The 15,212-nt window shown below is 35.0% G+C and overlaps 1 protein-coding gene across 3 annotated transcripts in view; it reads left to right on the top strand.

The window, feature by feature from the left end:
- PDZRN3 (PDZ domain containing ring finger 3) overlaps positions 1-15,212 on the top strand; it is a 199,473-nt gene that overhangs the window by 14,408 nt on the left and 169,853 nt on the right. For 2 of the 3 annotated variants that reach the window (XM_015818171.1, XM_015818170.1), the window contains exons 2-3: positions 622-708; positions 4,118-4,225. In XM_015818171.1, coding sequence (XP_015673657.1) covers positions 622-708; positions 4,118-4,225 — 195 coding nt within the window. The remainder of the gene's footprint in view (positions 1-621; positions 709-4,117; positions 4,226-15,212) is intronic. The other variant, XM_015818172.1, reaches the window with a different exon arrangement.

Genomic DNA, 15,212 nt, shown 5'->3' with positions numbered 1-15,212 from the left:
TATGGAAAAGAGAATTCTTCCATCAGAATAAGTACTCTAATTTTGATCCCTTGTCCTTTACTCTGATATCAAGTTTATAACAGAGTTGGGAACAGCCACTTTCCTTTGATAACTCCCTACCGATTTATTAATAATTAAATTGTAATAAATCTCAGTAAAATGCTTGAGGAAAAGGAGAGAGTTAAAAACGTAGCATCATGAATATTTATGGAAAATATGGACTATGTACATTACATTCCTAGAACTATGTTCATGTTTATCTTTGGAAGGTAATTTGTATTTTCAACTGCATTAGCTACCACCCTCAAAGGTTTCTAGTTAATTAATATTCCAGTATTCATTGTTGCATTTTCTTTATGCTAAATAGTTGTAGTAATGTGTATGAAGATACCTACTTCTGTAAATGACACATGCAGTCAGTAGGTCCCTATATAAACACTAAAATTTTGTCTTAGAATAAAAAAAAAATCCAAGATAATAAAAGTTAGTGACTGCTTCATTTTTTAAACTTGTAGAAACCTAATCTTTAACTAGGTACTAGTAGTTTTTCAAGTCATTTTTATGAAGAAAAATTTGTCTTACACTTGTCAATATTAAATTGATTTTCCTTGCTTTTTCTAGGGCGAAGAAACCAAAACATTGACTCTTATTCTTCATCGTGATTCAGGATCTCTTGGATTTAATATAATTGGTGGCCGTCCGTGTATGGTATGTTGATATTAAAATTATATTTCTTAGGAATAGTTTATGCAAAATAAGTTTTTAGAAAAAGTAATAAAATATATAAAACCGTAATTCTAAACATAGGAAAAAAGGTCAATTAAAGATCAAGCCTGATTCAACATAACAAAGTATATTTCGTTCTCACTTAGTGACCACATTGGATCTCCTCTGTCATTCTCAAAGCAGTTGCTAGGTGAAACTTTGAACATGTTTATGATCTTACTTCAGATTTTCTTTGCTTTCCAGACCTGCAAAAGCCATATACTTACTTTTTCATAAATTCTGTTAACTACAAACATCACTGTCAGAGGCAATTGCTAGAAGAAGGCGATCTGTAGAATTTACTCATAGAAACTTAGGATATGTAATGCAACATGTATGTTTTTCCCTGAAAAATATTATCCACATGCATATAAAGGTAGACCTCAACTTAGAACCATTTGTTCAATGACTGTTCAAAGTCACAACATAAGTGGAAAAAAAGAATTTACCGTTTTTCACACTTACGACCATCATAGCATCCCCATGGTCACGTGATCAAAATTTGGCTGCTTGGCACCTGGCTCATGTTTGTGGTGATTGCAGTGTCCAGGGGTCACATAATCAGCTTTTGTGACCTTCTGACAAGCAAAATCAATGAGGAAGCCAGATTCACTTAACAACTGTATTACTCACTTTATTATGCAGTGGTTCACTTAAGAACTGTGTCAAGAAAGTTTGTAAAATGGGGAGCAAAACCTACTTAACAACTGTCTTGCTTAGCAACATAAATTTTGGGTTGAATTGTGGTTGTAAGTCAAGGAATACCAGTATTTCCTTGGGAAAAAATGCTGTTTTCTTATTACTGTAGTATGTTTTTTCTTATGATGTTTGGTGATAGCTTAGAAATGCTTGATCATATAGGAATTAAACAGATAGGGCTGATGCAGATTCAATCTGTCATATCAAGCTATCTTATTATTTTCGTTACCTCAGAAAATACGCTTTGTTTAAGCAGGTACTGTACTTTTTATTGATATGTTCCTAATGGGGTTTTTATTATGTTTTAATTTATTTCTATCTAAAAATCACTTTTGATATCCAATTTGAATACCATTCTTTGTTGAAAAGATAAGGTATAAATTCCATTAAGTTCCTACTAGTATAGTACGTTTAAAATGGGGAGAACCAAATGCATGTCTATCTTTCGCCATGGATATTCACTGAATGTCTATCTCTCAGTTCAACTTACTTGTTGAGAGAAAAATTAAAGAAAGGAGTGCTGTATATCTAATAAATAAATGAATTCTTTGAAACAATGTCTCCTAACCTGATTTTATCCATATGCTTGGATATGGATATGGTAAGTTTACCATGCCCATTGAGAATTCTGGGAGTTTACATCTGGAAAACAGCAGGTTGGCAAAGACTGCTGTATGACTTGAACAGTTTCTTCAAAAAGATGCTGAAAAAGTGGACTTTTGAATAGAAGCAAACATAACAGATAAAGCTATGCAAAGCTTAAAAGGCATTTCACCTGGATTGATTGAAAACCTCTCCAGTGTTCTACATCAAGATTTTGGATATATATTTTCTAGTACTTCTAGCAACTTAAAGCAGTCAGGCAAAGTGACTTATCCTAATGTGTCAGCTAAAAGCACTGAGATGTCTCACTTTTTTTGAGTGGAGGTATTGCCTTTTATTGAATTGTTCTTTCATTCTTACTCAATGCACCTCCCTAAAGTGACATTGCTTTGTCCAAGCCTAGTACCTAGCAAATTCCATGGGCTTTTAGGAGCAATAAAGATATTTCCATTGCTGAATATAATTATAATAATTATAATTATTATAATTTCTTATTATAATAAGCTTACATACAAAATTGTAAAGCAGTTGGACCTGCTATTTATTACATGCCAGATTTCCAATAGAATATTCATAAGAAACAATTTTAGGTCATCTGTATGTTTTGTTTTAATAATTTGTTTATTTTTCTGCTTAAAAGACTATTGATTAGATGACATCAATTTTCACTATGATTTTTGCTTGTAAATTTCTATAATTGTTTTGAATATCAGCAAAATATTTTACATTTATGGGCTGCTATATTGTAACAAACTTTGCAGACTCCGTATTATCTGACAATATGTGAAGTATAGAGATGATTTTGCTTGTAAGAACACTCCTAACTTTGTTAAGGAATTTGATGAAAATATTTCTGTCAAGTGTTCATGTACAGGATTACATCCTGAACTGTAAATATTTTTATTTAGTTAGTTATTATTAAATTTATATGACATCCATTTCCCTATTCCCGGACATCTTACAATATAATATGCTATTAGGAGGTTTGTTACCCATTTAAATTTCCATTTTTCAATTAAATGAAATTATAGCTTGACAGTGAGATGGGTGGCATATACATTTAATAAGTAAACAAATAAATGAAAAACATCAATAGCTTGTACAAAATTGTTGGGTTGTTGATGCTCTCTGAGCTTGGTTGTTTTCTTGCAGACATTTCATTACCAGATTGGTAACATCGTCAGTTGAGCATTGATGATGTTACCTAGTTTGGTAATAAAATATATGTAAGAAAACAATCAAGCTCAGAGGGAATCAATATTCTCTTCTATCTTTAAAAAATTAAATTGGATATTACAAACAACATTTATATAAAGTTCTGTTACAGCTTTAGGTTTTAAAAACATGGAAGGCGACTCTCCTTGCATTAAAAAGGGGATGTTTAAAAGCTTAAAATAAGCTACCTACTGGAAAAAGCTGGTCATCAACAAATAGGATGTTTCCATGCTATGGAGTAATATGCATTTGCCAACATCACTGAAGAAAAGGAGCCCTGTTAAAAGAAAAGGCAATGTCTTCCATGAATTAGAACAGTGAGCTAAATGAGCATAGTATTATCATTTCCTCCCTTCATATTACAATGATACATATCGGAAAACCTCTTAACAATCAGCAAAATGTTTAGAGAAGAATCCTGGAAGTAGAACTTTTAAAAATGTAAGACCTTCATTTGCTTTTATGTGTTATTCATGTAAAAAGTTTCCACTTGATGAATGGGTACTTTAGCTAGACTACAAGTTATGCTCTGCAAATCCATTTATTATATATGTAGACGTGGGCAGGGTCAGAGGCATCTTGGGGACTAGCCTATTGTATTTCTTCCTCCGGTGCTTATCAGGAGCATCCAAGGTATCTACTCCAAATTAGACACGAACTGCTACTCCTGCTTTTAGCATTTACCTAGAGAAGATCTGCATTCCCATGGTGCTGACCAACAATGTCCTCTAGCATCCACATGGCATTCCATGTTTAAATAGTGAGCATTGCTATGACTTCAGTTTCCTTCACTCTTAAGTGCTGTTTGCATTCTTTTTCTTTGCTTTACTTAAAGGACAATCAAGATGGCCCAACTAGTGAAGGAATCTTTGTCTCTAAAATAGCCGACAGCGGACCTGCTGCCAAGGAAGGAGGACTCCAGATTCATGACCAGATTATTGAAGTAAGAACACTTGGTCCAATCTATTTTCCACTGGCATAGCTCTATCCTCATTCTGTGTTATAAAATATAACATGCATTTCCAATCCAGGAGAATGGTGACATGAGCAGCAGAGGCTGGAAGCGAAGGCAGCTGAAACATGCTTGACTGTTTCAATGTTGACCTTCTGGGCTTTAGGTATAGTTGTTATCTAATTATAGAAAGCAGATTATGGAAGGTATGTGCTTGTCCTGATATTTTGAAGAGCTAGCATCTACTTGGTATGCTGCAGCTATTTCTTCTGAAGCTGATGGAGACATGCAAGTGGTTTAGTTAAAACCATATGTGAGGGCAAATATTTGTTGTGAAAACTGTGACTTTATTTAGCTTGGTTTCTAAGACTTTTTTTTTTCAAGAAGACCAAAATGTTTCAAACAGTTGATAAAGGACAGATGCCTCTCTTAAGTGAGTATGCGAACACATTACGGTGAGCTTTCCTAAGAAATCCTTAAAGAGTTACTGGATGCTCGTTTTGGATTTTTTCCCATTCCCTTAATGTCTTGATTGTTTGAAAAAATAGTTTTTATTGTTGTGCTCCTTTCTTAAGATGGTTTTAAAGCTCTTCTTATTTTTTGATGGAGAAAGTTAAATTTATGGAACAAGAAGCAATTAATTGCAAATCACATTCCATTGTTGATTTTCTTAAGGTCTGAATTTTTAAAATTGTTGTAAAAGTGGAAGCATTACTGGACTATAGATTTTTTTTTCTTAAAAAAAAAAGGCAAAAGGGAGTTTTGCTTTTGGGCCAAAGATAGCAGTGAAGCAGCCAGTTTCTTCAAGTCCTGGAATTCCTTTGCCCTCATCTTTTTAAAATGTGCAATAAGCAGCTGCAATGGATTTTCTATTGTCAGAAAGCAATATATAGACTTTTTGTCTTCTGCATACACAAAATAAATTTATTATGTACTTACTGTGTTTTTGTTAAAGATAGAACTGGTTATGCTTGGAAAAGCCTGTTTAAAGATGCAATGGAGACTGAAAAAGAGAAAGGCAATTCTAAAATAATGTCTGTTGTAAAGTTATAAAAAGGCTGTTTGGAAGAGAAAGAAGGAATATTCATACAGTCTTTTTCCACTAACTTTTATAAATCTTATGAAGCTTATAATGACTCCAACATCTCTCTGTAAAAACTGTATCTCATGGTTTTGGTTTTCTAGAAGAGTGGCAGGTTTAGATCTAAAGGGATAAATAACAAAATTCAGGTGCAGCACAGGCATGGTTGCTGACTTATTAGCAGCCACTTAAACAGCCGTGCCTGCATTTTGGTGACAAGGTCTCAAGGAAAAGAAAACACTCATTTGATTTCAGGAGGCCTTAAATAGGTGACAGCAAGATATATTCACATGTAGCTACCAGAGACAAGGGACAGCTCCTTATAAGAGTTGCCAAGAGGTACAGGATATATGTCAGTGGCAGATTTGACACCCCTTTACCTGTTTGGATTTCAACCTTGCTCATCAGTTTATCTTACTAAACAATACATAACAAATTAATGCCATCTAAGATATTTTGTCATAACTTAAGATAGGATGGAAAGACAGTGTTGTGGCAATTAGAAGTGGTTGTGTCTTTTATTGTTAGGATCTTTTCCCATTTTTATGACTAGGAATGAAAAAGACCATTTATATGAAGCAATATACTTTGTATATTATATCTCTCTGAGTAGATATATATATATATGTCAGTTCTAATCTGGTTATATGTAATTATATTAAAACTGAAATACAAATGGAGTTTTACTATGATCCTAATAACCATTTTTGTCTGGAGGGAAGAATTAATCCTTTCTCTGTCATAATTCAGATTAGAATCCTTCTGGTACTTTCAGAATAAATAAAAATTAAAAAATAAGACACACTTCTATAAGTATCATGTAGTGTATACTAATGATCTATTTACAAACTTATAAGATTTAACTTCCTCTAATGAGGTTCAGTACATGAGTCCAAAGTAGGAATAGCATATCCAGACAGTGGGATTAGTTGCTTTATATCTACAGAATAATTTTGGTAGAATAAGTGGGAGAGATCAGATACTATAACAGAATTATCATTAATTTTGTTGATGTCTCCAGCCTGCACAAATCTTGAGATTTAAAAGGCTCTGGATGCCTATGCAAGTTATCTTCTGAAATTGTGATAGGCTTAGTAGGATGAGGAGGTCTATGATGGTTGAACGTTTGAACTGTATTTTATCTCTTTAATGTCCAAACACATTAATGTTATCTGGACTCCCAAACACAATCCAATCTTAATGTCTGAGAGGCCAAGATACGTTTCAAAGGTGACCTTGTTCTGCTAGAAAGAATGTGAAACAGATAAAGAGTGGTGTCACACTATAGTTATTAATCAGTAGATACAGGTCACTTCCACTGCGGAATTAAAGTTTATTATTTTATCATTATTGATCTGGGCATCAGTGATTACTGTAACTGTAAAAGGTGGAGAACATTCTGTATTGTGGAACAGTAAGGATTGTTATCTTTTAAATATTTGCATTGCAATTCATCCTGAGTTACAACTATTTGTGTCAGTTCATTTAAGTTTTATTGAACACATGGAGATTATGTATGCTGATATGGGATGATCATAAAATTTGGTGCTGTCTGTGGATTTTACAGTGTTCTTTACCAAAAAACAAACCAGGGTGTAGGACGAGCTATGAGAAGAAGATGCATGTGCTGGCTTATTCATGCTCTGAAAGAGTAAAATGGCTGTTAACAACCATTCACTATACGAAAATTGCCAAGGGAAACCAAACCAGCTGTTTGGGGAGATCCATCTTGAGTAATGTACCTAGGCTTGCTGCATCCCTATCACATATATTCACATTCATACATTCTCCTCGGAAAAAGAGAGAAAATCACCAGGAGTAGAAGGCAATTCCCAAACTTTGAGTTAATTGTAAAGAACTTGACTTGACTTGAAGCAAAGACATTTGGAATCCAAGTTGGGAAGAATTAGAATTCTACATGCTGGAGAAGAAATCTGATTCCATGGAACATGCTTGAAAATGAGAAATGCTCTGAGAAGATTTGATGAGGAGGCAATGTCAAGCTGTAGATGTGTTCTTTAAATCAACCCTGTATATTGAATAGAATACATGGCAACCCTCACAGTACCTGGATGTAGAATTATAGAAATAGAAGGCTGATTTTGAGGAGCCCCTGCCTAGTTAGGGAATACCAGATCTAATAATGGAAATGATACTAAGGTGACCAACTTTTTTACAATGAAAAGGAGGACACAAATAAATCGAAGAAAAAAATATTGTAAATAAAAGAAACATTTTATTCATTGCAACAATAATACAGAATATACTATAATATGATAAATGCATAATAAAAACATTTGTAACAATAACATTTTATATTGTAATTATGCTTACATGCTGCGCCCCCGCCTGCAGCCGCCCCACCAGCACTGCTGCCCCGCTGTGTAGAGTAGGCCCCGCAGCTCCCAAAGCACCAGCTGCGCCGGCTCCGGCCCTGGGGGGCAACCCGCCATCAACATACCCCGCCTGCAGCCACCCCGCCAGCACCACCACCCACCCTGTGCAGCCCCATGTAGAGCAGGTCCCGCAGCTCCCACAGCATGGGGGGCGGCCGGCCACCGCCGCCCCTCACACCGCTGCCCGCAGCAGCCCCGCCGCCCCTGCCTTTTGCGCCCACAGCCATTATTGCCCTAGCAGGGCCGAAGATCAAGAGAAAGTTACCATGGCGTCGCCGCTCCAGTCTCCTCCAGGTATCTTCGGGACTAACTAGGAGATGATGTAGTTGGGTAGCAGGGAGGGGTGCAAAGTTCCTGCTAATTCGCCTTCGCTGCATACAACTTGCATGTGCAAAATTTGCCGGCCGGGTGTTTTGGCGTGCTCAGCAGCAGTTCCTATTGGCTTTCGAAAGCCAATAGGAGTAGCACAGCTCATGCAAAAGTTGAAAAAAAAACCATCAAAAAAGGTGCCAGAACGCCGTTCTGAGCGTTCTATGAGAAAAAAAAAAAGCCCTGCAGATTAGTCTTCAAATATTGAAAAGGAGGACATGTAGGAGGACACTTTTTGAGGGAGGACAGAACTCACAAAAGGAGGACTGTCCTCCCTAAAGGAGGATGGTTGGTCACCTTAATGATACCATATTTCACGGAGTTACATTACAGAAAGGTTGATTAGCTGGAATCAAAAAAGGCTCTTTATATTTCAGTGTTGTATTCTAGTTAAATATTTTGTGTTCATTTCACGATCTGGGAAAAAATAGCAGTGTGAATGTTTGTCTTTGAGTTCTTAACAGTGTTTGCAAAAAAAGTACAGTATGCTTATGTCTCAGCTAAAATCAGGATGTTGCAAACTGGCAGATGATGAAACAAAAAAAAAATAGGTTTATAACAAGAAAAATATGTAGGCCTGAAAGAGAACAGGATAAGCTATTTTTTGCTGTAGGTTGGACCATTCTTAAAGATTGCTTTCACTGTGACTTTTGAAGTGAGAAACAAGAAAGAGAAGAGTTTTTGGTAGACTTTATTTAACAGCCACATGGAAACATTACTATCCTTTAGTCAGTAGCCAGCACAAAAAAAGAAAAAGAAAAAATGGTTTGTTAAATACAAATTTTAAAACAATTACTGGTCATATTCAGCAGTTTATTTTTAAATATACAAGTAGGCTAAAACACCTATCTTGTAAAATACTTTATATACTAAATGTAGCAGCCAAGTTGTAGTTGAACAGCTTTCAGAAATGAACAACATTCCATTTCATGCTGATCTTAATAGAAAATCCATGGACTTCCGTTGACCTGTGAGCCAGGAGTATGTAACTTCCATAAGGTTTTGAAATAGAGTTCCCTTTCAATGATCTGAAATGAAAAAAGAAACACAGAGATAAATAAGATGCTCAGAATATCTAATGTTCTATGCCTCTGTGACAGCTTTGAAGAACAGAGTAAATTGGAAATAGCTATCAGGCATAGCAGATCAAACCTGTAAAAAACAAGCTTGCCAAATGAAAGAGAAGTTTGCTTTTTTTAAGTGTAGTGCTATGAAGTGTTTTGTACTTCTACTACTTATTATTTAACATTTAATCTTCAATTCGATTCACAGTCTGGGACTGGTAAAAAGGAAGGAAAGCAAGGAAACACTGGTAAAAGTATGGCCCTCTAGCTGCAATGTTCAACAGTATCATTTTGTTGAAGGTTTGATTTCCTTTATATATATTCCTAAGGGAGACAGCAATTCATTTATTATAATATAAAATATGCATAGTCTTGTGAATTCTGAAAATGATTTTGTCTGTCTATATCTGTCTATCTGTCTATCTCATCTATCTCATTTCCCGTAACACAAGCATAGTTTTCTATTGAACATTTGCTTATTCTGGATCCATTTTCTTTGAGGCGAAATAGAATGCAAGACTGACATTTCATTGCTGTCTTTGATCCGAAATCAGATAAAAGAAACAATGAATACAATCAAGGAAGTTTCCCAAACATATCACGTAAATCCATATGGCAAATCTATCTGAGTTTTAACTAATATACTAAATAAATTAATAATAATAACAGAATTCAACAGATAAGCATCTACCACATAAACACTCCAGACTTAACAATTGTTGATAAGAAAAACTAAAAAGTCTTAACAGTAGATGTTGCAATATCTGGAGATAGCAGAAAGAACAGGAATTGCTTTTTTTTAGGAATGCTTTTTCTTTTTTTGGGGGGGGGAACATAGTGAAAGTATCTTTACACTTGTGCTATTGTGTAGTCTGGAGGTGGAATGTCGAAATTCTTCCAAGAATGTTCTGTTGAATCCAGGATAGTTATTTTCATTCCAATTGTTTTAAAATATATTATTCCTTGGTTTATACAAATTTGATTGAATATTATGAATTGTAAGCATATGCATATATAAATAGTTTGGAGATTTAAATAATAAATCTATAGTGAGTATGAGAAAAGGTTTGCTGTTGGGCTGGAAACTGATGGACTGGGAGTACGTGTCCCATTTTGGACACAAAGTCAGCTGAGTGATCTTGAGCCAATCACTTTCTCTCATCCCTCAGAAGGAGACAATGGGAAACTACCTCTGAAAAACCTATGCTAGGAGTCAGTGACTTAAAGGTGCATATATATATACACACACAATCTGAGTATACCGTAATTGCTTATACAAAAATATTCACATGAAAAAGTATATCATGTTATACAGAATATAATTTTATCATTTTATTCAAAATAAAATATCATTTAAAGAGGTAATAGTACAGAGTACAGAGAGAAGATGAATTTCAGTTCAGACAATTAATTTAAAAAAATGAAATACGAAAATTAAATTACGACCATATTTCTTCCAGTGGTTTTTACACATAATTATGTGTATGTTGTTCACATTTTCATTCTGTTCAGAATTAGATTAAACACTTGTGAACAGTTCCCAAAAGGATGTAAATTCTGCTGAGTTATGTTTCTCAACTTGAATCCAAGATACTGACTTTACTTTAAAAAAATTAAGGTACAGTTCTTCTACTTCTGGTTTAATTCCTTCAATTTTAGGTAACTAAAACTATCATGATTTAACTTTTGGATGTTAATTTGTGGGTCTGGATGTTATTTTAGAGATGCTATAGCAACACGGTGCTTTCCAGATGTGTTGGACCACAATTCTCTTCAATCTCAGCCACTGTGGAAAACACATCTGGAGTACACCAGGTTTTGGAAAACTCATCTATGGTACTATTTTGGAGCTCATGCACAACACAATAAGTAGACAATTAGATATAATCACACTTAATGTCTCACATATGCAGTAAATTACTATGTCAGTTGTATGAAGTGATTGGAATAAAATTAATGTGGATCAGCTGAAAAGTTATTGAATATTGAAAGTGTTCCTATTCAAAAAGTGGTTTCATTTTATTTAAAAACACGGGATCATCTATGTACTTACAGCAATATATAAAGAAAGAAACTCCTGAATTTTCTTCAGCCTTTTGTATAGATTTTTGCAGAAATGATCATTGCTTTTGTATTCCATTCAGAAACCTATTGCACTTTTGTGACTTTTTTGTGAATTTGGTCCATTTCTCGGAAACTGCAGTTTTCTTTGACAGATTTTTCAGAAGTGGTTTGCCATTGCCTCATTCCTAGGGCTGAGAGAAACTGACTGGTCCAAGGTCAGTCAGCTAGCTTTGTGCCCAGGCAGGACTAAATTCATGGTCTCTTGGTTGAGCCTTTCAATAGACATTGAACGTTAAGTATCAAAAAGAGGTTTTCATTGTCTGGTAGGTAGGGAGATGCATTTCAATACAATTAAAGGATACCAGTTTGAGAAAGGGGTACATTAGTATATATGGCATTGAGGTAGGAGACATGAAAATGGCTAACTTGATAGGAGTAGATGATAAGGAGGGAGCAAAAATTGAACAGAATAACCATACAACAAGAGATTTTGGAAAGATTTTGGATTCTGTTCCAATACTAGGTCTTTCGTTGTTGTCCTTCAAACATGTGGAATGCATTGCTTTGAAACGGTTCATTTTTGCAATTGGTGTAAAAAATAATGTGAGGATACACTTGGTTTCATACCTTCTCTGTCCCAGCTGAAAATGAAAGCCCTTAATAAGTACAAGAAGTCAGCAGTGCTTGAATCCATATGCAGGACCCCTCTTTGAGATGTAGTCCTTTGGAGCCTAGGACTCAAGGTTTTGAAGCAGCTTGGAAGAAATTCACAATTCATTGACTATTATACAAAATTAGGAGCTGGTATTATAGCAGCTTCATGTCATTATTCATGTTATTCTTTATCGTTTTAAAACAGATAACAATGAAATAATATGTATAGTTTTAAACCGCAGTGTTCTCTAATAAGCTTATAGAATTGTTTTGACATCCCTCCATAAATATAAATGATAACTGGCTGACAATATTAACAGTGAAACCTTTTCTTGTTAGTTTAAGTGCTTTCAAATGTGGTGTAGTATTGATTGAATTTCTCTGAGATTCTGTGTTATTATCAGGCCTGTTTACAGAAGCTTATATGGACATATGTCTTAACCTAGAGAAATGGACAAAGACCCTTTCCCTGTACTTCTCATTCAGCTTCCTTTTATTGTTTCTTATACTGACATGAACAAGCCTTTGGCTTGGTAAGCATAGATTGTTGTCAGCTTAGTTTCTGGGGAAGCAAAGCCAAAGTAATCTACCTAAGCTGGACTTTCAGAAAGTGTGAGAAATAGAATATTTAGTACAAGAAACAAAGCCAACATTGTCCATCCCACCTCTGCATCTGTACAAAGACTTATATGACATTGTTCTACTGAAGCTGATTTTCTTAAAATGTTTTCTGCAGTTGTTTTATTTAGCTTTGTGTTATTGCCTCTATTCACATGATTCACTCAACCTTAAACCAACAAAGTAAATTTTAATCAAGTATTTTGTGTGAGTCCAGCCACAACTCATAGAGAAAATCTATCTGCGTGGTTCCTAGGAGTTGATGGCACACCAAGCCTCAAGTTCCTGTGTTTCTCAGTATTGTTGCTACACATTGTTAGGGTTTGGTTTTTTTTTTAATGCAAACCTTATGGGAGAGGATAAAAATGTAGTCACCAAATACATAAATAACACAAATAACAAAACATTTACAGGTGGTCCTTGACTTATGACCACAATTGAGCCCAAAATTTCTGTTGTTAAGACATTTGTTAAGTGAGTTTTGCCCAATTTTATGACCTTTCTTGCCACAATAAGTGAATCACTGCAGTTGATAAGTTAGCAACCTGATTGTTAAGTGACTTCCCCATTGACTTTACTTGTCAAATGGTTGCAAAAGGTGGTGACATGATCTTGGGACACAGCAAAGGTCATAAGTATGAACCAGTTGCCAAGTATCTGAATTTTGATCACATAATCATGAGGATGCTACAAAGGTTGTAACTGTGAAGTCACTTTTTTCCGCTGCCATTGTAACTTTGAATGGTCAAACTTTGAACATTGTAACTTTGAATGGCAGCTGCCAAAAAAGCCAACACAGTGCTAGGCTGCATTAACAGAGGGATAGAATCAAGATCACGTGAAGTATTAATACCACTTTACAATGCCTTGGTAAGGCCACACTTGGAATACTACATCCAGTTTTGGTCACCACGATGTAAAAAAGATGTTGAGACTCTAGAAGGAGTACAGAGAAGAGCAACAAAGATGATTAGGGGACTGGAGGCTACAACATATAAGGAACAGTTGCTGGAATTGGGTATGTCTAGTTTAATGAAGAAAAGGACGAGGGGGGACATGATAGCAGTATTCCAATATCTCAGGGGTTGCCACAAAGAAGAAGGAGTCAAGCTATTTTCCAAAGCGCCTGAAGGCAGGACAAGAAGCAACGGATGGAAACTAACCAAAAAGAGAAGCAACCTAGAACTAAGGAGAAACTTCCTGACAGTTAGAACAATTAATCAGTGGATCAACCTGCCTCCAGAAGCAGTGAATGCGCCAACACTGGAAGTTTTTAAGAAAAAACTGGACAGCCATTTGTCCGAAATGGTATAGGGTTTCCTGCCTGAGCAGGGGGTTGGACTAGATGACCTCCAAGGTCCCTTCCAACTTTATCATTATTATTATTATTAAATGAACTGGTGTAAGTTGAGGTCAAGCTATATTCTGAAAAAAGAAGAAAATGCATCTGAATTATTGCTAGATCTATAATTGTCTTCTTTGCAGTTGTTTTCCATTTCCTAATGCCTGGTATTTTAGCCTCCAGGGCAAGGAAACCTCGTTGTCTTCACAAGTATCAGCCATTTTCAGCTCCCCCCCCCCAGCCCTGCAAACCAGTTTCTTATAGCTCTTCCATATCTTCATTAGTAGGTTTCCTTTCTGTTTTCTTTAGGATCACCACCCACAGACCATGGGGATTTATTCGGCAGTGATATAAAAACAGCATAGAGTTTACATTCCTTTCCTTTTGCAGTTATACCACATGGAAAGGACTGCAGGAAAAAAGACTAATTGTGTCAAAGAAAAAGAATTCCTGGCATTATTATGCTCCTGGCAGACTAGGGGAAGGAGGCATGAAATGAGAGCAATAGTTAATAGTTTTACTTGTGTTCTGAATAACAGAATAATGAAGGCACTTTCTTGAGATCTAGATTATAATTTATAATCTTTTATCTAGATTATAAAAAAGGAGAAATGCTATTATACAAAGAGTACATATTAAACAAAGAACAAGAGGACTTAGCTATTATAAATTGGATCAACAACTATTTGAATTTTGTTGTGAAATCAAGCTACATAGCTCAGTAGATAGCAGTATTTTGGCCACAGTGAAGTTTAGGTTGTAAATCGTTTTTTCATTTATCAGAATTCTGTGGTAACAAAATTACTGTAAAGTCAACAATTGATGAAACAAAATAGTCAAGGAAACATATTTAGAAAACAGTGGTTATTTTAGGTCAAGAAACAGAGAGATATAAGCAATATTTATTTATTAAACATATGGATCAAGAAAGAGATATAGAAGTGATATTTATTTATTAAATGTATATGCCTCCCATGTCTCGATTGAGCCATCTCTGGATGGCTGATATGCAGAAAAAAGTTTTAAAAAGTTTTAAATGTTTAGCCATACCTACCCCTAAGGAAACCATGAAAACAGTACATACTCAAAGAGAAGAGTTGGATTTATTTGTTTTTTTTTTTTTTTTTCAATATAAAATTTTATTGTTTTTATCATAAACGAAAAAAAATACATCACAAGTATTACACAATAATTTATCCCATCCCCCTACCCCCCAGACTTCCCAAACCAAACCTAGGCTAACATTCAACTACAAGTAAACAAATATTAATATCTCTAACTCCAAACTCTAAACTTAAACAATCCATCTCCTCCGTGTTAATAAAAATTATTCATTTAATTAGTTCTTCAAATACCCAAAATCTATACCATTTCAGCAAGATAGTTTAAC

The sequence above is a fragment of the Protobothrops mucrosquamatus genome, unplaced genomic scaffold, assembly GCF_001527695.2.
Source record: "Protobothrops mucrosquamatus isolate PMUCROS unplaced genomic scaffold, P.Mucros_1.0 scaffold694, whole genome shotgun sequence".
Classification (NCBI taxonomy): Eukaryota; Metazoa; Chordata; class Lepidosauria; order Squamata; family Viperidae; genus Protobothrops; species Protobothrops mucrosquamatus.
Note: the sequence above shows the minus strand (reverse complement) of the source record. Positions and strands in the feature narration are given on the sequence as shown.